General features: G+C 42.3%; 2 protein-coding genes across 2 annotated transcripts; one reads left to right on the plus strand and one right to left on the minus strand.

Annotated features, from left to right (window-relative positions):
* Positions 1-6,875: 6,875 nt before the first annotated feature.
* entpd5a (ectonucleoside triphosphate diphosphohydrolase 5a) lies at positions 6,876-14,369 on the plus strand. The gene is made up of 13 exons (XM_033642524.2): positions 6,876-7,912; positions 8,280-8,359; positions 8,611-8,754; positions 9,148-9,223; positions 9,741-9,776; positions 10,198-10,286; positions 10,377-10,456; positions 10,543-10,604; positions 10,699-10,800; positions 11,500-11,643; positions 11,756-11,812; positions 12,591-12,706; positions 12,862-14,369. Exons 1-13 carry the CDS (start codon positions 7,468-7,470, stop codon positions 12,943-12,945), a joined length of 1,515 nt encoding a protein of 504 aa, XP_033498415.1. The 5' UTR covers positions 6,876-7,467; the 3' UTR covers positions 12,946-14,369.
* A 254-nt stretch (positions 14,370-14,623) lies between these two features.
* On the minus strand, positions 14,624-25,316 carry coq6 (coenzyme Q6 monooxygenase). Its single transcript, XM_033642525.2, has 12 exons — positions 24,940-25,316; positions 24,588-24,722; positions 22,803-22,861; positions 20,825-20,951; positions 19,489-19,619; positions 19,287-19,394; positions 17,330-17,392; positions 17,116-17,223; positions 16,232-16,434; positions 15,903-16,018; positions 15,380-15,546; positions 14,624-14,816 (listed from the first exon to the last, which is right to left on the minus strand). Exons 1-12 carry the CDS (start codon positions 25,142-25,144, stop codon positions 14,787-14,789), a joined length of 1,452 nt encoding a protein of 483 aa, XP_033498416.2. The 5' UTR covers positions 25,145-25,316; the 3' UTR covers positions 14,624-14,786.

A 25,316-nucleotide genomic window follows, 5' to 3' on the forward strand; every position in this document is an offset into this window, starting at 1 on the left:
TTTTAACCTCAAGCTTGTTTGCAAAGCATTTATTGTGTGTAAATCCTGGTGTGGCATTTGATCATCATCTGAAATACATTTAAAAAGTAGGGGAGACCAGGGACAGTTGCAACAGCTCTAAGGGCCGGGTCAAACAGGGGCACTGCACTGCCTTTATTTGTAATTTGAATGCCACTACTAAAAACACACTTGCTGCGCCTTTTTATTGTTGTCAGGCAACCACTCCATCACATCCTTACACTAACCTTCCCATGTAATCAATCTACTGTTTTTTTTCTCTCCACAGTAATTAGTAGCTAAATGGACAGGCTGAGAGGGTACTTGCTTTAGCTGTGAGAGTGAGAGGCTATCAGCAAATAGTTTGTTGGGCACAGGGAAATGTAAATCTTTGTGTATATGGGACCTTAATAAAGAGGGTGGAGCATGGGGAGTACCACCAGCTGGTCCAGGAGCTTCGCCTTGATGATGGCTGTCTCCAGGCATATTTTAGGATGACTCAGGGGCAGTTTGACAACCTGCTGTCTATCGTCGGGCCATGTAGTTTTGGGTATCCAGCAGCTACTACCACCAGTTTCTCCTCCATTGTTTGCCAACTTTAAACTTTAAACTCAAACTGTGGTCTCTCAAATCATCCGAACAAAGAGATGATGTGGGGGCTTTTCCACTCTGAGTTGAAGTTTTTTCAACTTTAGAAGTTTAAAGTGCTCTGGTAGAAACGCTGGGCACCTAGAGTGCAGAAACGCAATGCAAGTCACAACGCAAAAACTGTGAGCATAAAGCTTAATTCTCATCAAAAACAATGACAAAAAAGCCACCTCCAGCTGCTAAAATGCTTTTTGTGTGATCGGGGCCTCATTCTTCCAATTTGGAACATGCTAGAGTAATGATACCACCGATAAACCGAGACAGCCGACTTTAGATTAATTTCCTGTATCTGTGCAAGGAAACTATATGGCGACAGTGATGGCATTTGCGGAGCCAGACTTTGGTGTCAGTTCTGTTGGAGTCAATGAGGAATGCATGGCAAATCACACTCATCATATCTTTGTGATTTCAGCTTTGACTGAAAATCCTTCCACCAGATTAAAAAACAAACAAACACACAACCTGATGTTTACTGACATTTTTTAACTTTATATACACACTCGTTTTTCTGTCTCCATACAGACCATTGCTCTGTCCCTCTGTCCTGTAGAGGCTGAGATGCAGCCCCCCCCCCTTTTGATCTATGTCTCTCTCATGCACCTACTGAATAATTTTCTTTTTCACAAATAATTGAGTCAGTTGAGTCAACAACTGTACCCAGACATGAAGCACATAGGATTAATATTGGGATCTTAACCTGCTAGTAACCTAACATAGAATAAAACAGGCTGTAACACTATACAACATTGCAGCTCTGATGCCAATTTATGATACTGATTAATTTATGTTATGCAATGCATATATGCTCCATGCTCGACTCCTGGCTGTCTGACTGGCTTCAATCTTAGCAACTATTTGGGGAAAGACATGACAGTGTACTCCAGCTGCACAACCAGTCACCCACTTGGCTCTAGCTGTGTTTAAAGACGAATCCTTGTACAGGGGCGGATTAAAGCATCTGGCCTCTTTGAAAGGGGTGTGAGGGGCCTCAGAGAGCCTTCACTGCTTTCTCATAAAAGTTCAGTCTCATAATCAATTTATTAGCCAGTGAGTGGGGGTTGGTTGGCACACTGATTTTGGTGGGGTTAGCTCATATGCCAGTTGTATTTTGAGAGATTAAAACTATTTTGAAAGATTGAAACCAATGTTTTAATTGTTAATTTTTTATTATTATTTTGAATGGTTACTGGCTCTTGTACAATGACAGCTGAGACCAAAAATGTCATCGAAAACGGATGAATGGTTGAATAGCCAGTGGCAAAAGTAATTAGACATTTCTACTGATAAATTGCCAACCAAGCCACTGATGGGACTGGTTGAAACAAATGCATAACATGACTTTAGTCACAAATCATCTAATTTTAGAAATCATTTGTGCACTTTAAAGCATGTATAGTTATAGCGGAGGCCTTAACCTTTCATTTGCTGCTGGTTGGAACATAAATTACGCCAGAGAATTACAGCAGAGAGTAAATAGTGTGCCAACCAACCTCGGGCTCCTCTACTTTATTAGGAAAATTGCAGCATCACATGAAACATGAAACATAAAACAAAACAAATAACATTAGGGACACACAAAACTATGATCATACTGTCATTATTATGCCTGATAACAAGTTAATTATATGCTGTGTATTCTTGTATTGTAGCAAGGGGCTTAACTTGACATGTACAGATGAGTATTGCAGATAATTGCATGCAATTGCATGTAAAATACAGCAGTGTGTGGACAGGTTTGTAATAAACAAGTAAAATATTTTGAGGCACAGTAACTAAGGTGATGAAGATTTTATTGTTTCACCAATGATTTGACCACATTTGGTCTTTTTCAAAGCAAGTTTTACACAAAAATTTGTATAGATATAACAAGGTGATGTCCAAGTCCTAAACCCAATGTTATTATATTTCTTTGTCAGTTACACTGATATGAACCATGGACAAACAGCAAATCCTTAAGATTGAGAAATGGAATTAGCAAATGTTTGAGATTTGTCATCTTTCAATAATTAACCAATTAATTTTCTGTCAGTCAACTGATTAAATAATGATCTGAATAACTACAAATAACCCCCACAATACTGTTACTCTTGGCACAATTTTTTCAAGTTTCTCAGTCAAAATACCAGTCCAGTGTGACTTTTTGCCACCCTTCTTCTTATTAATATTTATTTCTTATTAGCTATTGCTTTTTAAAACTTTGGTTGCAATTTTGCATTTTATATCTCTCCTCCTTCAAAACCAGTGAGTTTCTGATGCACACATAAAGGTTTTAATCAATCAGTCAGCCAATCACTGTGGGAAACTGTGAGATACAGATGTCTGTTCTGCTCAGCCGCCTCTGGACTGACACACTGTTTGTCACTTCTCTTGTAATTACAGTCCTCTCACTCTGGGCTCTATCAAACAGGATCTGTTTGCACATGATCTCCTCCCACACGATGACATGAAATACATTTGGCTCCTGTCAGCAGTATTGTCCAGGTTGTCCTGAAAAGAACTATGCGTTATCCGCTGCCATCCCCACAGTTGCTTTTTGCTGGAGTTATGGGAAAACCGCAGAGATAAACGTAAATGCAGCTGGCTTAAATCTTCGAAGATGCATATCAAAACGAAACAATGTAAAGTCAACGCAGGTCATAATTAAAGCTCAAAACCACTACCACTTCAGCTTTCTGCAGGAGCGGGAGAGTGTCCAGTGTAGATTGTTCATCAAACAAAAAAGTCAATATCACAAAAGTGTTGGGTGTAGCTTCTGTAAACTGAACCATATAGGGTCGCCCGGTGCTCTGGCATCATCAACAGAGTTTGAAGACTAAATTTAAAGGTAATTACTATGACAGTGAGGAGAGAAAACTGAAATAACCCTGAGCTTTTCAAAGCTGTCATTATCATTGGAATTGTAATGACAAGGTTTGGGTCTCTTCAATGGACTTCTTAGGGTAGGACACCCACAAACATGGCATTCCTGAGGGTAACATTGCAGCATATTAATGATATATTGCACTGTGTAGATTACAAAGCTGGGGTCTCTTCTCATGCTTTATGGTTTCAGTTAACTTGAAACAAAATACCAAAATGTCTTCTAAAACATTGTTTTCGATGTGCTGTGTCATGCTGCAGAGGGGCACTTTACATACAGATTATACAGTAGCAGTGCACATTTGGATGACATACTTACATGATCTGGCAACATATGGGCTTTCCATTAGATTTGTTTAGTTTATCGTATGCAATTTTTAGACTTAAAGATGCAGTTGGTCACTTTTATGAAAATAACTGGGTCATATTTGCTGAAACTGTGACTTTATTCTGAAGGAGGCGCATGGGACAGATTCAGTTAAAAAAAACTCATGTCCCTCCTTCCCTGCCTCCTGCCTCTAACGACGTTCACTAAAATTGACTGTGGCGCAACAAAAACAACCAATCAGAGCAGAGGAGCCTTTAAAGCAGCTTTCAGTCATGTTAGTCACTGTGAATTTCAGTCAAACCTTGGACTGTAAAAATAATGGACCAAGCTACCGTAACATCACCCTTTGTTTTCTGGCCCTCCTTTTTGAAGCCTTGAGTTCGGCATTTTGGCTGTTGCCATCTTGGTTATTTGGAGTGAGATATGATCATATTTGGGTGAGACGCTGGCACTGTGGAGAAGCAAGGGGCGGATCTAAATGAGAAGCCGAGCACACTATCATCAGACACCCTCACTCAAAGCAACTCACCCTTAATTACACATAACTGTAAGCCTTTATAAAACATAAACTGGCAAGCTATATAAAAATTCACCCCCATACAGCTGTCATGAATGTTGAAATTAGCAATAGAGACTAAAACTGTTTTTTGTACCAGACTGTAAACATGATTAAATCTGCTGTAAATTTGGACGATTTAACATGAGCATCTATGGGGATTGACTCACTTCTGGAGCCAGCCTCAAGTGGCCATTCAAGGAACTGCAGTTTTTGGCACTTCTGTGTTGGCTTCATTTTTCAGCATAGACTGTAAAAATAATGGATGTAGCTACGGTGACATCGCCCATTAGACTCAAGTTTGGCACTATGGCCATCGCCATTTTGTTTTTTTGGAGCCAGAGGTGACCACATTTGGGCGAGAGGCTGGCACCATGGAGAAGCGAGGGTATATCTGACTGAGAAGCCGTGAAAACTATCAGTTGACAGCCTGTCACCAAAAGCAGTCTGTCCTTAATTATGCTTCACTTTAAGCCTAAAGAAAATGTAAATAGGTGACTTATATAAAAAATTCACCCCCCGATACAATTGTCATGAAGGGGAAAATTAGCTATGGAGACCAAATGTGTTTTTTGTACCAGGCTGTAAACATGGCTACCTCTGTTTTAAGTTGGGCATCTTAACATGGGTGTCTGTAGGGACTGACTGGCTTCTGGAGCCAGCCTCAACTGGCCATGGCACTTTAATGTTGGCTTCATTTTTCAGCCTTGGAGCTTTCTGCTGTCAAACTAGGCAGCACTGGTCAGGTGTGAATCAAGATTCTGTTACTGTGTTGCACAATTTATCTGTTTAGTGCTGTGTGAATATAGAAACAGTATCAGCTAATATGAAAAAAGTTATTTTTTAATAAAAGTTTACAGCTTTCATTTAAAAATGTCCAAAAATTTGGTTGCATCATCTAAATTCATTCATTTAAATCAGAGGGCAGTTCATATTGCATCACATTATAATGGTATTAGAAAAGTAGGTGTGTGTTTAAAACTATGATGCTGTGATTTATGCATCACATTACATTAAGCATGAGATATGTCTGAACATTAACAGCAAGAAAATATTCAACAGTGATTTCAAAATTTAAAAAACACTCTTGACAAATCATGGCTTCTTTATTATTTCTAATGGGACATTTTTATGCAGGTTTCATCAGTCACATTATCACACTGTTAACATGCAACCAAGACATCTATGGGCACAAGTCAGTGAGAGGTCCTGCACATGTACGCTTTGATAGGGGCGAACGACCATTGTGGTGAGCCGCAGGATTGAAAAAAGTAGCCACAGTATTTAGAAAAAAGGAAGGAGGAAAGAAAGTCCAATATTTTTAGTCCAAATTACAGTGTTGGAACAGTGCTTTGCACAGTCGAGTGTCCTGGGAGTGGAATGGCATGATGGGTGAATGCTGGTGCCAAGCCCCACCCTCCCCACATTGTCCTCTCTGTGGACTTCCTGCACTCTCTTGTGCCCATCTGCAGGACCTCTGCCCTCCCCTTACCCTCATGACTGGGCTGGTCGACAGCTCGGTTTCTCTCAGTCGCCCACTGCCTGAAGTGAAACAGTCTCATATGAGCACGTGTTAGGTCAGGGCTGGGGCAGGGTCAGTTCCCTGAGGATGCCTCAATTGCTAGACTAGCAGCGCCTTCTGTTTCAGATGTCTGTCCACTTTCTGTTGATACAAAGTGGGTGAAAAATATCACAGCCCGGTACAAGTCTCAGTTCATGTGAGGTCTCTACTCCTCTGTGCTCAACTGCTGTGGGAGATCCTTGATGCTTCTGCATCCTGCACTAAAGCCAGTAACTCTGAACATTACATGAGAAAGCATTAGCTGATACACTACAGCATGGCTTATGATGCCATGCCAACCACCCACCTAAAGTGGAGAAACAGCCACTCATGCTTTTCATGCATTCTCTCGTGAAACGTGCCTCGCTGCCCAAATATTTTTCCCTTGGAAAGCCTGTGGTTAACACAAGGATGAGTGGGAGTGAGATGATTGCTAACATTCTTTTAACTCCTATGCCAGCTGGAGTGCAGGTCACATTTGCATTTTTTAAGGTTGGTGAAAGGGCTGCAGCAGATTTAATGTGGTAATTATTGTAGGATCATGAAGGGGAGGCTGAGAGGATTTTTTTTTTTTTAAATACAGGCATGATTCATTCCTGCTACTGAACATGATTTTGTAGATGTAGTAATACCTAATCAAACAAAGCCACAGGCCATTCCACCTACAAAACATAATGAGTCACATTTTCAGTCTGAAATAGGAGTTTGTTTAATTTATTGTCTTAACCACAAAGCCCCAGTGTATTTTAAATAAAATAAAACTTACCAGTACTTATAAGGTTATTCCAAAATGAGTGCAAAGATCGGAAAATTGTAAAAAAAAAAAAAAAAAAAAAAAAAATTGGCTGCAACAATTTATAAGAGTGAAACAGAAACTTGCATCACTCTTAATTCAAGTAGCAGCCAAATTTGAGCACTTGTGAAGGTGTGAAAGTCCAAATAGATGCAGGGTGAAGGAATTTCTAGCTACTATGTAAGTCTTAAATGCACCCATAAAAAGTATTTTAAGGCCATTTCTTTTGGTTTTTTGAGTGTGAGCCATTCATTTTGACTTCTGTATAAATCCCTTTCTCCTTTCCTTAGGGGATTTTCTGGCTCCAGAATGACTAGTAAAGATGAGGAGGGGAAAAACATAACCCAAAATAATCCTCCTCCTAAAAAAAAGAAAGAAAGAAAGAAAAAGAAAAAGACAGAAAGAAAAAGGGAAAAAAAAGGGAAATGCTGTTGGTAGGCAGGTAGTCGGTCTCCAGCTCAGCTCCAGGAGGGGGGACTCCTGATGGAGCTGGGATGGACCGCCACAGGATTGGTGGATGGCTGCACTCGGTGTGGCCCCATGCCAAGCCCTTATGTCTTTATATACTGTAAACGGATGACCGGACAGTCCTGAGTGTGCATCGCATCCACTCTGCCTCTCTCCATCTCCACTGCTCTCTGTCTGCAGGGGCCCCTGTCAATCTTTGACTCCAGCATCCAAAGCTTCTCCTCTTCAGCTCTCTCTGCTCCCCGGGTGTGAAAACAATGGCCACGCCGAGCCTGCTCTTCACTTTATCCGTGTGGTTTCTGGCTGGGAGCCTCTTAACGGAGGCGACTTACTACCGGCACCACCGCTACGTCCCCCACTTCTACCGCTACCGGGAGCACTCTGCCAACACGGAAAACCTCCTCCCTGAAGTCTCCAACCCGGAGCCTGAAGTCCCGCAGCCAGGCGTGCCGACCTACCCCCAGATCCCCGAGGTGTTCCACCCGGCACCAGAGGTCATCCACACCCTCCCAGAGGCGATCCACCCGGTACCTGAAGTCGTCCATCCCGCACCTGAGCCTTACCAACCACCTGAGGTTTACCAGTCGGTGGCTGAAGCCTCCTCCCCCGTCAACATGAGCCGGGTTTTCTACGGGATCATGTTTGACGCCGGGAGCACAGGCAGCAGGATCCACATCTATAAGTTCATCCAGAAAGACCCCGGTGAGTGCAACACTTTTTCTTTTTCTCTCTCCCTGCCTCTAAACCAATAGTAGGGCTTTGCACATGCTGCTGGCTCCCACTCTGTCTGCTTGCTGTTAGGTCATTCACTGTGTGGTGTGAGGACAAACATGAGTGCATGGGCATTACAGCTGCTAAAAGTAGCTGAAGTGGACTTTTAATTTGCCTGTCTGACTCAACTGTGTAGGACGCAGACCTCTCAAACTGAATCAGGATGTAGGTGAAGTGCTACAGTCTAAATAACTTGGGTTATAAAAGAAGAAGCTGTGCAATTACATGTGCTTGAGTTTCTGTTTTAGCCCGTAAATATCACCGTGGCTTATGGTTTGTTCACTGACTTCTTTTTTAGTTGAGCTGCCAGTTCTGGACAATGAAATGTACCACGCAGTGAAGCCTGGACTGTCTGCTTACAAGGACAACCCTGAGGAGGTATGTATTTGTGTTTACACCGTCAGTTATTATTAATCATCAGGTGTATTAGGGAGTTGTCTGCAAACCACTGGGATTTTCTGTGGGCTGGGTTCATGTGTTGTAAACACTGTGTAATTACAAAAATGCCTCCTACTGATGCTGTCACTGCTGCCCACTCCTGTCTGCTACTTTTGATTTACACCTTTTTAAAGACTTTGACCACTGAAGAAATATCTTGATTACGAAATGACTGTCTATCTCCTTCGCAGGGTGGAAACACCATCCGTCAGCTGCTGAAGATTGCTAAGAAGACAGTGCCAGAGGACGAATGGAAGAGGACCCCGGTGGTGCTGAAGGCCACAGCGGGTCTGCGCCTGCTGCCCGAAGACAAGGCCAGCGCTCTTCTGAAGGAGGTGAGGCACGTTTTCTCTCTGCCCACAGACAGTTTGGCACAAACACCACCCGTCCCGCCAAGGAGCAGGATGAGAAACCACTAAGTGCTTACAAGTGTCACTGAAAAAAAAGGCAGCAAGTCTGCCCATTTGGTGGCTACCATGTTGCAAAAAACAGCTGTTGTGGGGTTGTGTGGAGTAACCATATTTGTCATTTAAAGTATTAAATCCAGGCTACTGTTCCAGCCATGCTTGTGGTTAAGTTATCTGTCACTCTAAAACAGAAACAGAGCCTGAATAGACTATATCCCGACAACAGCAGAATATTAGGGTGTGTAGAGCAGTATCAGTGTGCTGTTTTAACACATGTGCAGCAGATAACTGTAATGAAATGGTGATATATCTATTCCACAGGTGCAAGAGGTGTTCAACGAGTCCCCCTTCTTTGTGCCAAACAACAGTGTTTCTATCATGAATGGAGCAAAAGAAGGTAGGTCATTTGTCAATGCCCTGTTAATAATGTGTTCTTCACAACACACTAGATTTGTTTTATTTCTGACAGATTTATTGTCTGACCAGGTGCTTTAACTGCCTCAGTCATCGAGGCTGCATCAAACAATGCCGCTCCTCGTAATTCTTTTTACAAGAGGTCTGTTACTACCTCGCTGAGACAAATAAATAAGCCAGCGTGAGCTCCACGCCCAATAATTTAGTACGATTCTCCACATCACTCATTAAGACACCCTCATTATGTTATGTTTCATCATACACTATGTGCCATTCATTATCCTCGCTTTATGAGTGCAATAACTTCACATCTGAGACAATTGTAATTACCTGGGCTGGTCTACAATCCCGCATGTTAGTTACAACAACTTTAATATCAGCATAATGAAGTCCTCCTCAGTTCAAAGTGCTTGAACACATTAAAGTATGAAAATGTAGCACTTGTTATCACTCCGCAGTCTTTTATTAATGCAGGCATTTTCCCCCATGTGCTGTTTTAGGAGTCCTCGCCTGGGTCACGGTGAACTTCCTTACAGGTAAGACATTGTTTGTGTTTTGCTATGGTGGTGTTAGTGGTCAGGAGGCTCATATCTGAGGCTCCAGTGTACACACAAGCCCCGCAGTGAAAGACTCTTGTCTCCTGTCTGAGGTTGTGAGCTTGAATCACTGGCCCCAAACAGGTTGCAAAACAAGTAATATTTCCTCACATTTTTTGGGGCATCATCAAATTTATTTTAAACAACAACCATAAGCTTTAAATCAAAAGGGTATTTTCCCTCTTGGTAAGGAAAATACATGAGCTGTGAGCATGTATCATTCTGACAGTCTGGGTTATAAACATGAGAAACTGAAACTAAAACTGGTGATAAAGCCACAAGATTACACAGTATGCTCTGTTTAGTGCACCGATGATGGATAGCAGCTTCTCCTGTTTGACTTTGAGCTTCCTTTCCATAGGTCACTTGTACTCCAACACAAAGAGGACAGTGGGCATCTTGGATTTGGGTGGAGGATCCACACAGATCACATTTCTTCCCAAGTCAAAGGTGAATTAAATAGTTTATGTGTTACGTAAGTCTTGTTTGAGAGTGTTCTCACCCAAAATACACCACTAAACATTTGTTTTTATCCAACAGAAAACCATTCAGTCCGCTCCTGCCACTTATATCGCCAATTTCAACCTCTTCGACCATACGTATCAGCTCTACACACACAGGTATATAACACACAAAGAAGATATTCTGTTGAGTGAAACATACACATCTGTCTTAAAACTCACCATAATTCTGTCAACCCACATAGCTACCTTGGAAATGGACTGTACGCGGCTCGACTGGCAACTCTCGGAGCACTAGGAGCTGATGGTAGAGTATCTAGTATTTTTATTCGCACTGTCATTCTTTCGTACGTTGTGTTCACTTGAATATGACAAACTGTGTCTTGTTTTTGTTTTCCCAGGTCTAGATTGGAAAATCTTCACAAGTTCCTGCCTCCCGAAAAAGTTCAGAGAAGATGTGACTTTTGGAGGAACCACCTACAAAGTTAGCGGGATTCCAGACGGTAAGATAAAAGCTCCCTGAGGTTTTGATTGCCTTCCCAGTGCCTTGGATGCAGCAATCCGTGCATTCCTTTCCCGACTCTGGAACACAATAGCGTACAGTACAATACAGTCTCTCATGAGAACATTCACCCGCTGAAAGTTCTGTAACCTTGGCGCCAAACGCATGTTTTGTCATCCTTGCTCTCTCTCTCCATCTTCCCTCTTGAACAATTATACTGCTCTCAACCTTGTATTTAAACGAAAAGAAAACTGTCAGTTAACTTCACAAATAAGGCAGTCACTCCCATACCACAGTCAAGTAGCCAAAAGATGCTGGGCTTGTCCCTGAGTTGTTATTTTTTTTTGTGTAACGAGCGGCTTGATCTGGACCGCTCACAATTATGTGGTAAAAATAGACAGCCCAACAGGGCCGCGCTAACTGCCGCTCTTGTCAGCACATGGTTTTGCCGGCACAACTGAGCCAACCATACCCATGGGGCTGTGTGAAACTTGTCCTTCTGGGGCTTCCCTTGTATATCATATGATGAGCCCCCAACTTCAACCCCTGGCTGACCTCAAACCGAGGCTCCAAACTCTCCCAATTGCATTCCAACCATCGCTGCCTCCAAGCACCCTTAACTCATTGTTTACTACACCATTTTTAATATAAAGTAATTCTTTAACAGAACTACATTTACCTTCTCTCTCTGTCTCCCCAGGCTATGCAGGCTATAAGCTGTGCTACTATGAAGTTATGAAGGTCATCAAAGGAATTGTGCACCAGCCTTATGAGGTGAAGGGCAGCAGCGTCTTCTACGCTTTCTCCTACTACTTCGACAGAGCTGTGGAGTCTGGCCTCATCGGTGAGTGGGCACGCACACCAAACAGTCACCTTCCAGCGCCATAATCTTTCATGCTAATTATCATCTTTTGCACAAAATAGGTATTTTAAATTGCATGTTTTTTCCTGCGCAGATGGCAGCCGAGGTGGTGCGGTTGAAGTCAGGGATTTTAAGAAGAGAGCCAAGGAAGGTAAGAGTTACCTTCTCCAGTTTTGCATACACTTGCGCGTGAAACCAACAATCTTACAAGTTATATATATCAGTGCTCTAACCACTGAAACTTCATGCAAAACAAGACACAGCACAAGCACCAAAACTTGTTTGTGCCCAAACACTTGGCACACTTGACGAAAAATGATTTAATGTGATACAGAGGTGGATTACAAGACAAATGTAGTTTATTATAGAGTAAAGAACATCACTATAAAACATTTTAACAAATACACACCGTGCTTATCAGCTCCACTGTGCGACACTCGCAATGTCCATGCAGAACCAGATTTATAGCAAGTAGGAAAGAGTTGATGTGTTATGTAAGGCTGTTTGTGTTGTGAGAACACTGTCACATGGTCTCGAGGCACACGGCTGGCTCAGGCAGGGCTGGCAGCTGAGCCGAAGCTGTCTGTCTGGCCCAGGCAGGAGGGCACCTGACAGCCACACACCACCCGGGGGCTGACACATACTGACACACACAAACTTGTGTACTATGCTGTTCAACACCGCCACCCACCCGCAGCCTTGTGCTGACCCTCAGCCGTTCTCCTCGCACCTCCCTGTTTATCCAGCCAAACAAAACAGAAAGGTCATCTTTTAATCATGTCGCACAGGGGTTAGAAAAGGTGTTTCTTGTGTTAAAACACGGAATGTGATGCAGCGAGGCGTCTCCATCAAATGCTTTTTTTGTCAGTGCTATGTGAAACCTGTGTTATTGTCATGTCTGACACCTGTGGCTTTTTTTGTGTTTGCAGTGTGCAACAAAATGACCAAGTACCGTGCTATCAGCCCCTTCCTCTGCATGGATATGACATATATCACTTGTCTGCTAAAGGAGGGCTTTGGCTTCAAGGACAGCACTGTGCTGCAGGTGAGCACATCAGCGCCTACTGTGGACAGAGACACATGACAAATCCTTCGTATTTTGTCTGCACAGTATTTCACAAGACTTAAAATCAATGACAGTAGATGAAGGGAATTGTTTCTTTGTGGTTTTAATGATCCTCCTGTCTCTCTGTTCAACAGCTAGCCAAGAAGGTGAACAACGTGGAGACAAGCTGGGCCCTGGGGGCAACCTTTGACTACTTCAGAAACCTCAACATCCACTAAGGACAGCTCGCTGTCACTGCAGCCAGCACTGAGAGGGACAGTCTGTCACTGTGGGGCTTCCCGTCCTCCGTCCACCCCTCAATCAGCCCGTCCCCTCGCAGACACACCTGGTCCCAACCAAGCTTCCTCACCCACCACGCCCTCCTCCTCTTTTCCTTCAACCTCAGCACCCTGCGAACACTCCGAACTGTTGAAAAAAAAGAAATCACTATATTTTTATAAGGCCAGCTATTTCTACTGTATGTTGAGCTCATGACTGGTGGGCTGACTTTATTTTTGTAAAACGTTTACATTTTTGATTCCTCATGGGTGTCTGATCTGAAATGTCTTCCTCACCTACCTGTTGTTTAGAGGCAACACAACCAGTCATGGTATTTGGTGCTTACTGTGGTCCTGGTGTGCACTGTACAGTACAGTGGAATTTATTTAGAGACTAGTTGCTGTAAGTGCAACCATAGTTGTCTTTCAAAATGCTTGTAAATCAGTCTTCTTTTCACTCTAGCACTAAATTATTTTACCTAATTCATTTGCCCCTCGCCATCATTGGAAATAGAGCAGTTGACAATCATACAGCTTCTTTCATCGACTTTGCACATAACACTTTAATTGCAGATATTGTAGCTAAGACAGTTGCTTTGATGTCGACTAAAGAGTTGTACATATTCATAAAGTAGTGTTGGATTCACCATGACTGGGGGGGGGCAAAGAGAGCGCTGTGGAGTTGCTTCTCACAGACTGTGCTGTATAGCTGTTAAATGTTTGAGGTTAATGCCTGTACTTTTAAACTGCAGCCATTATCGTTTGTTATGTCTAGAGTGAAAAAGACCTTATCAAGCATGGCTAAATTGCAGGGGCCCTAGGTCTGAACTCGAATTTTAGACTAGCAATAGAAAGACCTCTCATCACGGGTAGATAGATGCGTCCAACAACGTAATTTACAGCCATTAAATACAGCAAAAATGTAAACAGAAATTATGCAAAGAGTTTGAAGCCTGACTCTTTCATTTATTGCTGGTTGCTCAAAAACATTAGTGATACTGAATTCTGTTTTTGAATTCATTTCTTCTTGTGAACTGTACAAATATTTAAATAACTTTATCTAATGTAGAGCATTTTAATTATCCTCATTCAATATCATGAACTTTCCATGTAACTGCTCTTCACACCGTGCCTTTGCTGTCTTTTCAGTATTCAACACGTTCAATAACTACTGCTGTATATACATAATGTAAACTTTTATTAGTGAAATCTTTTTGACAGGAACTGCTTTTTACGTTGCAAAAACTTTATGCTGCACAATCGCTCAGAAATGCTCATCAGTATGAATAACCTGATGGCTGACAATATGTAAATTGTTGTTTTTATTAAATCCAGTGAAATAAGTGTATACTATACATGTATGTTTTAATAAAACATGAAAAAGATTCTTTGTGCATTTATGGGGTTTTTTTAATCAGACTTCTTATAATGAAATTCTAAAGGGTGCCATGTAGTCTCCCATGTAGAATATTAATATAATTGTTGCATTAAGCTTAAAATCATATGATCAAACTGCAAACATTGGATTAAGACTTCATCTGAGAATGAATGTACTTCTTGGATAATTCAGAGCTTGGTCTATTAACTGTAACTGCAATACAGTGGGAAATTCTAACATAAAATCAACAATACTTATGCCTTTAACATGTCATGCTGTGCTTGGGACAGCATGTGGATTTATTTTGCACCAAAGCACACACAGGAAAACACATCACAAAGAGTAAAATATATTTTTTATTATTTTACATTCACAATTTTTACAGTTTTTTAAGATTCACCGACTACCTTGCACGACAGATGCATCACTTGCTTGCATATGCCATCATCTGGTCCTGCAGAGGCAAAAGAGACATCAACTCAGTAACCTTTAAATCATGCTTGCTAAAAGCCTGTTACGAGTGCGTGGCACTAGAGGCCTCTATACAAGACCTGTAAACCAGTGAACTCACAACATTTAATATGGAAAAAAACATGTCACGTTTAACTTTTGTGCCTCCATACTGAACTGCCTTTACAACTCGTAACAGTTGTGTTGGTCTGAATCACTTAGTAGGAATAAAGCCATTTCGCATGAGTGGTCGGTAATAAAAGGGGTGTGAAAACACAAGCCAACACCGCTGTCCGCTGCCCCAGAGCCAGCCCTGCACCCCACCCACACACTTTTGGTAACACTAAATTTGGGGCTAAACTTAGATGCCATAGTAGTAGGTTCAGAACCCTGGAAATTATAGACACCGCTAAAGTAAAGCTCCGTGTAATCAGAAAAGAGGGTGGAGGGTGGGGTCATGCTGGAGGCGGGGCTTAGGCTTGACAGGTGGTTGATATTATCTGAGTGATGGCCAGGTTCACTGGGATGTGCAGGAGGCGGTAGAAGCTAGAGGAAACGGGAGCTTACTTTTAGCGCTGGGAGCATGTTGGTGGCCTGCAGACCAAAGGTGCGTAGGAGGACAACAGGAGCAGCGTTGGTGGAGTAGAGGCGCTTCATGAGGTCGATGGCGGCCATCATGGGCAGATTGTGTCGCTGGCGTTCAGTTTCATATTCTAGCAGGTGCTGCATCGCCCCTGCACAAGCAAACAAAGACTAAATGAGGACGTAGCTTCAGCTCGTGTAGGTCTGTCATGTGTTTTCTACATTAAGTCAATACACTGGTGCTATTCTGACCTCCAGACATTTAACAGCGGAAAAAATAAATACAATATCTCATTACAGGATTTCATTTTTTATGAAAAGCAACTTACATATAGTTCCTGGCAGAATGGACAGAAAAAAAACATCAAATAAATGTTGCCAGAAAGGCTGATGCTTTTTATAATTCGGATCAACAGCATGCGTTTGAGTTGGGGCTATGGAAAAGAGCTTAGAGGAAACCACTGTGCTATGGTTGCAGTGCTCATGTCTGTTTAGAGTTCTCACTGACCCAGGTCCTTCCCGTCAAAGGCTGCCTGGCTCAGGAGCTGTGTGAGGCAAGCCACATCCCCAAAGCCCAGGTTGGCTCCCTGACCCGCCAGAGGATGGACACGATGGGCCGCGTCCCTGCAAAGATAAACATGACCCTCTCTGTCCATATGCATTCCACTCACGGTATGTTATTTTATGCACAGTGCAAGGATCAGAGTCATTCCCAACATAAGCTGAAGCAAACTGCTCAGAATCCTGCTTTACCTGATTTTTAGGAAATCAGTATTTTTACTCTAAAAACCTGGAAATATTAATGTGAGGTCATTACTTTTATTATGACTATCTTACCCAATGAGAGCTACGCGGTGCCTGACGTACTCTGATGCATGACCGATGCCCAGAGGAAACATGACCCTGGTCTTTGGGCCGATCCCTGCCACACTTGGGGGAAGCTGTCGAGGTGAACCTGCAGACGGCATGACGGCTGCCAGGGCACTGCGGAACATAGCGCCAGCCGTCTCAAACAGCTCTGACTGGTTCTCATTACTCCACTGTTTGTGCACACAAAGACAGGCGAGAAGACAGAGACATATTCACAGGGAATGAAAAATGACCAGAAAAGAGAGAAAACAGACATTATCCCTTTGAGTGGACAAAGAAATTAGCTGACATAGGAGCAAAGCTGAACTCCAGGCCAGCGAAAGTGCTCTTTTTTCCCCTCCCTAACTAACTGGTTTGGCAAGGCTTCGGGAGCTGGGCTAATTAAAAGAAGATGCCGGCCAGGCTATGCAGTTGAATTAGCTCTGTTTGAAAAACATTCCATGCAGTAATGGTCGACACTGGGAGACCACAGGTTTAATTAGCAAACCAGGCCTGAAACCAAACGTGACTCAACCGTGGTGACCCCGTCCATCAGCAGGCTCAGTAAAAATAGCCAGCTTGGGAAAAAGGAGTTTCTCCAAACGTTAAAAAAAAAAAAAAAAAAAAAAAAAAAATGGATAGGTATACATTCTCTTTGAGATATATTAGCATTGTATAAAGTCTGGCCAAAACAATGACGACATTGTTTGTCAGGTCACAAAAAAACAGCTCAAGACTTGAGTCTACGGAGAATCCCTGCCACATACAGCACACTGCACACAAACACAGAAATGTTGCAACATCTTCCCGACAGATGTGAAATCTCACTATGAATACAACATCAGCACTTTAACAGTCAGAGCAACACTTACGAAGGCAGAGTTGACAGCGTCGACAAAGCTTTCCTCATCCAGCTCCAGCAGCTCCCCCGCCAGCCGATGGCTGGTTGACCACACCAGAGAGCTCTCTGTGTCCGACAGCTGCAGTGCACAAGGCATGGATGTAGAAGCGTTATCAAATACTTATGAGACAGACAGATATTTTGCAAGACAAAAAATACTGCAGTAAATAATGCAGACATATTACCGGTAACATTGCAATGGGTCCTGTTGGGAGGAACCTCTGCCATGCGACATTGTTCTCTGTGGGCTGACAGCACATCAATCAAACTAAATTAAATATCAGACTGAAGTATTGTGGCATTGCATTGTACAGCATACATTTTAATTAAATATGTTGTCCTTAAAAACAAGATATTATAAAGGGTACTTGTTGGTGGGTGTGCTGTTCTCAGATGTGACATTAAAATTACTATTATAATAAAAACACTACACAGTAAATTCACTCAGTAACATCCAATAATGCTTAAATATTTAAGAGCACAAATTATAAATACAATATGCTGGCAGTGATGCATAGCACACACTGTAATAAATATCAAGAATTATACTGAATGCATGTGTTGAATGCAGAGTTCTGGACTCAAGTCACAAGTCTGAAGACTTGGGACTCGAATTCAAAAAAGACTTGAAACTCGACTTAGACTTAAACACTAATGAATAATGATTTCATTGGACTTGAGCCTTTTAACTTGAAAATACTTGATACCCTCCCCCAAGTCCACAGATTAAAAAGTATATTCTTTAAAAAGTGTGCCACAAATCATTTCCTGAACCAATCCGACAGCATTCAATCAAACCGGGGAGAATGAAGAACGTTGCATTACTGAATGCCAGTTGGAAAAAAATGATACCAAAGACAATTTTGTTTGCTTACGTGGTCAACAAAAAACAAATTGCAGTATGCAAAACATGCGGGCTGAAAAACAAACAAAAACAAAACAAACTTGTTTTAACAATTTTTTATACAGCTTTGGTAATTTTTGTAAATGTATTATTATTTATGTTAAAATGGCATTATATTTGGTGAGAAGTGCATTATAGCCCCGTTTCCACTGAGCAGTATGGTGCAGTTCAGTTCAGTTTGGTACACTTTTTTTTCCATTTCCACTGTGAAATGTTGTGGATGGTACCAATGGAACCTACTGTACCGTCCCCATTTTTGGTCACCCCTCTGTTGGGGTACCTAGCACACAGATCTGGTACTAAAAGGTGGAGCTGTGAACACTGCAGTCTGTTGATTGGTCAGTAGTGGATGGTCACTCTGCTCAGGGCTGAATGTGGCTGGTTTTGAAGCTCATGTAACCACTGTTCATAGAGTTTATTAGTAAACTGTAACTATAAAATCAAATGATGTTTTTCTGCCTTTTGCAGCAGCTGGACTCTGAGAAAAAATCACTGGGCCAACTGCCGGCAACATTTAAGGTGGAACTTTAACCAGTAATGTTGCTCAATGTATGAGCTGACGACATGAATCCATCAGCACACCTTACATTTCACTGTGACAACTTTGACCATTACTTTAGTTTTTAAATGACACACACTTTTAGTAATGAGTGGATCTTCAAGCGTTAATATATATTAATTTTGACCAAGTCAGCTTATATATTCTAATCCTCACTTGGAGAAAAAAAAAGTGTTGCGGAGCATTGTTACTGTGGGCTCTGGCAACACTAAACCCCTGAGCTTGCCTGAGAAGGACTAAATGCAAAACCTGCTATTTTTAAACATCTCACTGAGAGAGACTCTCACTGCAGCCTGTTTTATTTTGTTCAAAAAATGCTGGTGTGCAGCCTCGTTCTGTGGACGATTAACGAGGTGCACACTGATAAAAGAGGAAGAACAGTGAGTGCTGGACGGAGCAGTGAGTGACAACAACCCTGCCCTCATTAAAGGGTACTGTTTGCGGTGGAAATGCTAAGTGGATCTAGGATCTAGGTACCACATCTGAAGGGTTACTTTTGGTTCCAAAGGTACCATACCAAAAGTGTTGGTGTGGTGAAAACGGGTCTTATGACTTGTTTAGGACTTGAGACTTGACTTAGGACTTGTCAGTCTTGACTTGGGACTTGAGTGCAAAGACTTGAGACTTATTTCAGACTTGCAAAACAGTGACATGGTCCCTCCTCTGGTTGAATATTTACCTCTGATAGGTGCAGCACAGCGACCACAGCAGACTGGTCATAATTCCACTTGACTGTGGGTATCCCCAGTGCCCGCCTCACCATTGAGTTTGGTCCGTCTGCACCAATCTGAAAAACAGATAAGAAAAAGGGAAATGGTAAAAAACAAAAAGGACAAGAACAGATATATAACTATAGTCTGTGATAACAGAATCAAACTGACCAGCAGCTTGGTCTGAACTGTCTCTCCATTGGCCAATGTGACCTTGACCCATGGAATGGAGTCTGCTGCCAGGTGGGGCATGGGCCACCCATACTTCACCACCTTGGACCTGTATTTAACTTGCACGTTATCTGAGAAACAACAGGGACATAAAACTGGTGAGGACAAAAGCAACAAGAAAAGAAAAAACTGTGGTTCTTAAAATAAAATGTCAACTGGTGTGACTCTCACAACAAAGGGATCAATCTTGGGCCTCCTGTGTATGTATCATCACACTAAAAGCTTTGCTACTTTTTCTGTCAAAACGAGAGGATGGTTTCCCTGCAGCCAAAGCATGGAAGATCTATAAACCACCCCATAAAACACCACTGGTTTCCCTCCTTGGCATATGGTAGCTGCAAAAGTTTACATTTGACATTCTTCTTAATGGCCTTGGCCTGCCACATTGCACTAACTAATAGTGTTTATCTACAAGAACACCACGCCACACTTCGCACATGCTGCCAGCTTGTTGGATTTTGCCCTAAAACATCCCCCTCTTCTTAAAATATCAGCAGCTGGACATCCCGAACATGAAAGGATCCTGAGCTAGCTGGCTCATGCCGACTTGGAGTGGGACCCATCCACAGAACGGCTACTGGTTCCCTGAACATGAATGTCAAATATGGGTTTGCAGTGATTGGAGAGCAGGGTTACATTGAAACCAGCTGGCGTGGAGTGCACTTTTCATGTACTGCGTCTTGAGCATAACAACACCACGGCTAAAATGAGAGGAGAGAGAGACGCGGACAAATGGGAGGCACATGAGGCAAAAAACGTGCTGCAACCACACATCCGTTGTTTGGCGCAAAATGTCGAAAACTGTTTATAAATATGCCACTTTAACTGTCAAGCACATAGCGGGGCTAAGTTTTATTTGTGAACCTCACAAAGGCTGGTCTAATGTCAATAGAGCGCTACACACACTGTCAGCGCTTTGGTGTCTTTAGAGGCGGCAGAGCTTGGGAGCACATGGTTGCTTTAAATAGGTCACTGGACCACTTCACGTGTCCTCAGAGGGTGCCGGGGGCCGGCAGTTCCCAAAATGTGAGGTTTTGATTGAAATTGCAGGAAAAACATGAGCGGCTCCAAGGGCTTCACTTGTCTTTAAAAACAGTCACCGGGAGAGACTACAAATAAACAAAACCTGGGGACAGGATGGAATAAACGTGGTGGCATTAGGTGCCAGACTCAGCGTCCATTAGGCAGATGGAACAGGAATCAAGAGGTCTTACAGAGAGAGTACTGCTGCTCACTGAGTGGGGCTTCATGTTTTAATCATAAACTCATTGCTTACCAGACAAGCTGTCCAGCTGTTTAGTGAGCGCAGCCACAACGATGTCGTTCTCCACGATGTACGCCATCTCGTCCTGCAGGTCCTCCTTATCGAATGTGATCAGGGCATCCGAGCAGGCATCCCAAACCTAAATGAGAGACTCATTATGCCTGTGGTCTACAAGTCTATCCTTAAATGCATCCCCTCTCCCTATATATAGCTGGGCAGAGAAGTGGCGCTTCATTGAGCTGAACACATCAAAGTCGTTAGCTGCTGTCGGAGGTTGGCACAGCCTACATACATCAAACCCCCAGGCGATGAGGGTCACCAACACCCCTCTGGCTGCTCGGCTGAATTCAGCTTAATGGACTCTCTGAGGTGGAGGACCAAATGACATTTTGTGATGTGGATTTTTGCAAACATTCTCTTAGAAACACAAATAACAAATGACATGTTTGTGAACATAAAGAGCGAGTCAATATTTATCCACAACCAAAACCAGCAAAGTGAGATATAGGTTTAGGTTACTGTAATTTCAGCCCTGAAAGTACTGTTTGAGTTAAACATGAGGGGGTGAAAAGTGTTTGTACAAGGTTAATCCTCTCCTGGGTTGTAACTATGGTGACAAAACCCATCATTCTGCAGTAATATGCTGCTGCGCTACTTTTTTCCAACTTGTCATAAAGTAGGGGGATATACCCTACAGAAAACCACTAATGGCAGTGGGTTTGCAACTTGTGATAAGTGGTTGGGAGGAAAGATTTACTGAGACCAGCCCAAAAATTGTTTTGGTTTTGTTTAATGCTGGGTGAAATAATGCAGTGTTGGGGTAGAATCAGTTACTACATACTTTAAGATTTATACAATACACTTCCTCACAATTTTTATAGAGAAAAACGTGGGCAAAATGACGCCTTGATGGCAAAAAAACGCTGTTTGCTTTTTGTTTCAAATCCAAACCCTCAATGCTTACTGGACATTTAAGGTGAAAGAACATTTCACTGCATGGAAAGAATGTTATTTAGCGCTGACCTGCAGTACATACTTTCCAGTGCCGCTGGTGAGATGTATATGACTGAGATTCAGTGAGCAAACAAGCCAAAACAGTGGTAGCAGAGTGAAGGTATAATGGGAGAGGTACACTACCATAATCACTGTAAGGCACTGCATGATGACATCTTAGGCCCAGAGAGAAACCCTGCGGTCGGGTGTTTGGTACACACCGACCACATCTTACAAGACGGACTGAGCCTGCACCCACAGCCGTAAAGCGAGTTCACTCTGCAGCAAACAACCACTCTCCTAATCTTTCATCTTCTTCCCGTTGTTCACATGAATCTTCATAATTATAAGATGTGGGGAACGAGTACCAATTTGAAAATGTCAAAATGATTTACTCTTCATAGAAAACATGGCTTTAATAAATAAAACTTGCATGGTCAGAGAGCCATCCAGTGCTTTGAAAATGCCAGGAGATGTCCTTTTTTAAATATACCTTGTGTTCTTTGGTATCCCTCGCACCACAGATCCTACAAAGCTACAGAAAATGCATACATTGCACAAAAGAATGAACAAAATGTATGTTACATGAAACCCTTTCTGCCTTTTTATGTGAACAATTACATACCACATACCATATCATATGATTATATGATACAGCATTGTGTTGCTTGTTCATTAAGCTGAATGACTGAGTAGAAGCTGAGCAGTACAGATTTCTCTCTCCACAAATTGTATGGTGCTGTGATTGATGGATGACAGAAATACATACCGTAGGGCCGTAAATTAGAATGTCTGGAGTACATATGAAGAAAAAATCCAGTTGCATAACAGAGGGATGATATGCTCTATACAGCTGTATGCTCTACTTATTTTGTTTGTCTTGAAGTTATACTTTTCGGAACTTTTGACCAGGCAGTGCGATGACAAGTACTGTGCCCTTGTGTCGCAGTTTTCAAAAGACAACTTATTAAAATAGTGAGTTCACAATAGAACATACCTGCATCCTTTTATAGGGCTTGCACCTCATCTGTGTGATGTGTTTCCATGCTCCAATACCTGTGAGTGCACAAACACTTTTTTAAAACAACTGCAATACTAATTCAATGCAATAAAACAACGTATGCCTATGTATTAAAAAAACTGTAATCATACTCTAAAAGTCAAAACATGAATTTCAACAAAAGTCAGTGGAAGTGCATATGTTTATATAACGTGCAGAGCAGAAGGAAATTGGTCCAACCAGTCTTTGGGATTGGGGTTAAGCTGAGCTGGACTGGGCAGAATTTAGCAGCATAGGGACCAACAACCAGGCGCAAATCTCATTCTATGGATGTGAAAAGTGGTCGTGGGGAATAGAATAAGATTTTAAGTCACCATGTAAAGTTACTGCAAAAGATATTTCATAAAATCTGAAAATTCTGTTAAGTGTGAGACAAGTTCTTGCCTTTTATTTTTATGCAGGTGCCAGTGGGAGGCAATGAGGACACAGCTAGGCACAATATTTCAAATAAACTCCAACCACTGCACTCCTATCAAAATCTCTACTGACATTTCAGTGTCGACATCAGACGCCCGATCAGATAAAGGGGTACACACTGTAAAGTCAATAAATGACACACAAATAATGTAAGAGAGCAGATTGAAAGAGATTATTTGAAACATTAAGCAAAGCTTTAGCCTCTCTGTCTCTCATTTGCACCTGCACCTGTCCTTATTTTAAGACCTGAATCGGGGTTAATGTGGAACTTATGTGTCCAACAACCAAAGTAATTTATTCATTCATTCATTTTCTGTAACCGCTTATCCTGTTAGAGGTCGCGGGGGATGCTGGAATCTATACCAGCTGACATTTGGCACCCTGGACAGGTTGCCAGACTATCACAGGGCTGACACATAGAGACAGACAACCATTCACACTCACATTCACACCTACGGCCAATTTAGAGTCACCGATTAACCTACATGTCTTTGGACTGTGGGAGGAAGCCAGAGTACCAGGACAAAACCCACGCTGACATGGGAAGAACATGCAAATTCCACACAGAAGGGTTCCACACCCTGGGGTTCAAACCAGAAACCCTCTTGCTGTGAGGTGACAATAAACACTGCACCACTGTACCAAATAATTTAGCAAAATGATTATTTTCTGCTAGCTCAAATGAAAATGGTGAGTTCATTCTGACACATTTTAATCTGTTTGTTTGTTCTCTTTGGGGGGGTAGATGAGAAAACCAACTATCAATCTTTGCAGAACACTTGAAAATGAATCTGTATATTATTTCATAAATCATCATACAGTTCAGTAGTGAGAAGTGCATGTGGAAAACTGTGGTTGTGTTTGCCTGCACATACAGGCAGTCTGTTTAAATAACAAAAAGTATATTTCTATGGAACAGCTATTTTTAACTGATCTAAAACTTGAGGTGGCAGATTTATGTCAAAGAACATTACATGTTACGGAGACAAGTCCGTCAAGCCCAGCTAAAGTTACAGAGCGGAACAAATAAGGTCAGATATGATCCTAGTTAAGCCGCGGTGACTGGACAGAGTCTGATCCCTTGCTTACCTTGTGGGAGTCATGTATTAGTCTAGCACCACAAGCTTGTCACAGACAGGGAGCTAATGATCACAGAAATAACATTTTTTATTTTTGGCCTGTGGTGAAACTGCCCTTTTGAATACACAAAACCTCTCAAAAAGAGCAGGACGAAAAATATATGATGTAAATACAGTATATAAACCACGTGACGGTGATGTTTTTGTGTGTCAGATTATAGTGTACCACTGAGGACGGTGGCAGAGCCTGGGCTGATGGAGCTGACTCGGGTGCTGTAGGTGTCTGGGACCTTGTCCATCACTTTCTTGTTGCCCGCTTCAAGTAGAAGAATCTTCTTACCCTCCAGGTTGGGATCCATGCCTGCCAAAAATGGCAGCACATACAAGATTGAGTCTTAACAGTGTCGCTACAGTAAAATTTAAAAACAATAATGTGGTGATACTGTGTGTTTAGATATTTCTGGTGCCCCCTGTTGCACTGCATTACATCTGAGGGGTTATATTCAAGATTTTAGAGTTATTACCACAAGTTAAAACTCCTGATAACACTGCTTGTAATGCGGGAGGGCGTGACTCACCTAGGGAACATGCCATTGCAGATCCAACCATTCCTCCTCCGGATATAACAACATCATAAACCTCATGATTCTTGCCAGAGTCGCCTCCATGTTCTGCACACACTAATCCTCGGCTGGTGATTTTTATAGCCGACAAATGCTTTTCTGCAATAACACACCGGCCAAGTCCGTTGAAGGCCAGCGTCGCCCTTGTGAGCTTGTGCATGATTCGGTCTTCACTCTGTCCTCACACGGAACAAGTCCCGCGTTTAGAAGAGAAACCAGTCCAAGTTTGATTAATTTACACTTTTAAATGACATTCATTCAGACGTTTCCCCTTGGATGTGTCCTAATAACAGCAGCTGCGTCCCTTGTGTAATCCAGCCATGTTGTGTTGA

This window comes from Epinephelus lanceolatus, chromosome 15, assembly GCF_041903045.1.
Source record: "Epinephelus lanceolatus isolate andai-2023 chromosome 15, ASM4190304v1, whole genome shotgun sequence".
In the NCBI taxonomy this organism is placed as follows: Eukaryota; Metazoa; Chordata; class Actinopteri; order Perciformes; family Serranidae; genus Epinephelus; species Epinephelus lanceolatus.

Bases quoted from the DNA above. Each gene is read 5' to 3' on its own strand.
- entpd5a (XM_033642524.2), top strand. From the start codon at position 7,468: ATGGCCACGCCGAGCCTGCTCTTCACTTTATCCGTGTGGTTTCTGGCT. The intron at 9,777-10,197 runs GTAAGACATTGT...TCCTTTCCATAG, and splicing joins CACGGTGAACTTCCTTACAG to GTCACTTGTACTCCAACACA. The intron at 12,707-12,861 runs GTGAGCACATCA...TCTGTTCAACAG, and splicing joins AGGACAGCACTGTGCTGCAG to CTAGCCAAGAAGGTGAACAA.
- coq6 (XM_033642525.2), bottom strand. From the start codon at position 25,144: ATGCACAAGCTCACAAGGGCGACGCTGGCCTTCAACGGACTTGGCCGG. The intron at 17,224-17,329 runs GTAATATGTCTG...TGTGCACTGCAG, and splicing joins GACCCATTGCAATGTTACCG to CTGTCGGACACAGAGAGCTC. The intron at 16,019-16,231 runs GTAAGATAGTCA...TTATCTTTGCAG, and splicing joins CACCGCGTAGCTCTCATTGG to GGACGCGGCCCATCGTGTCC.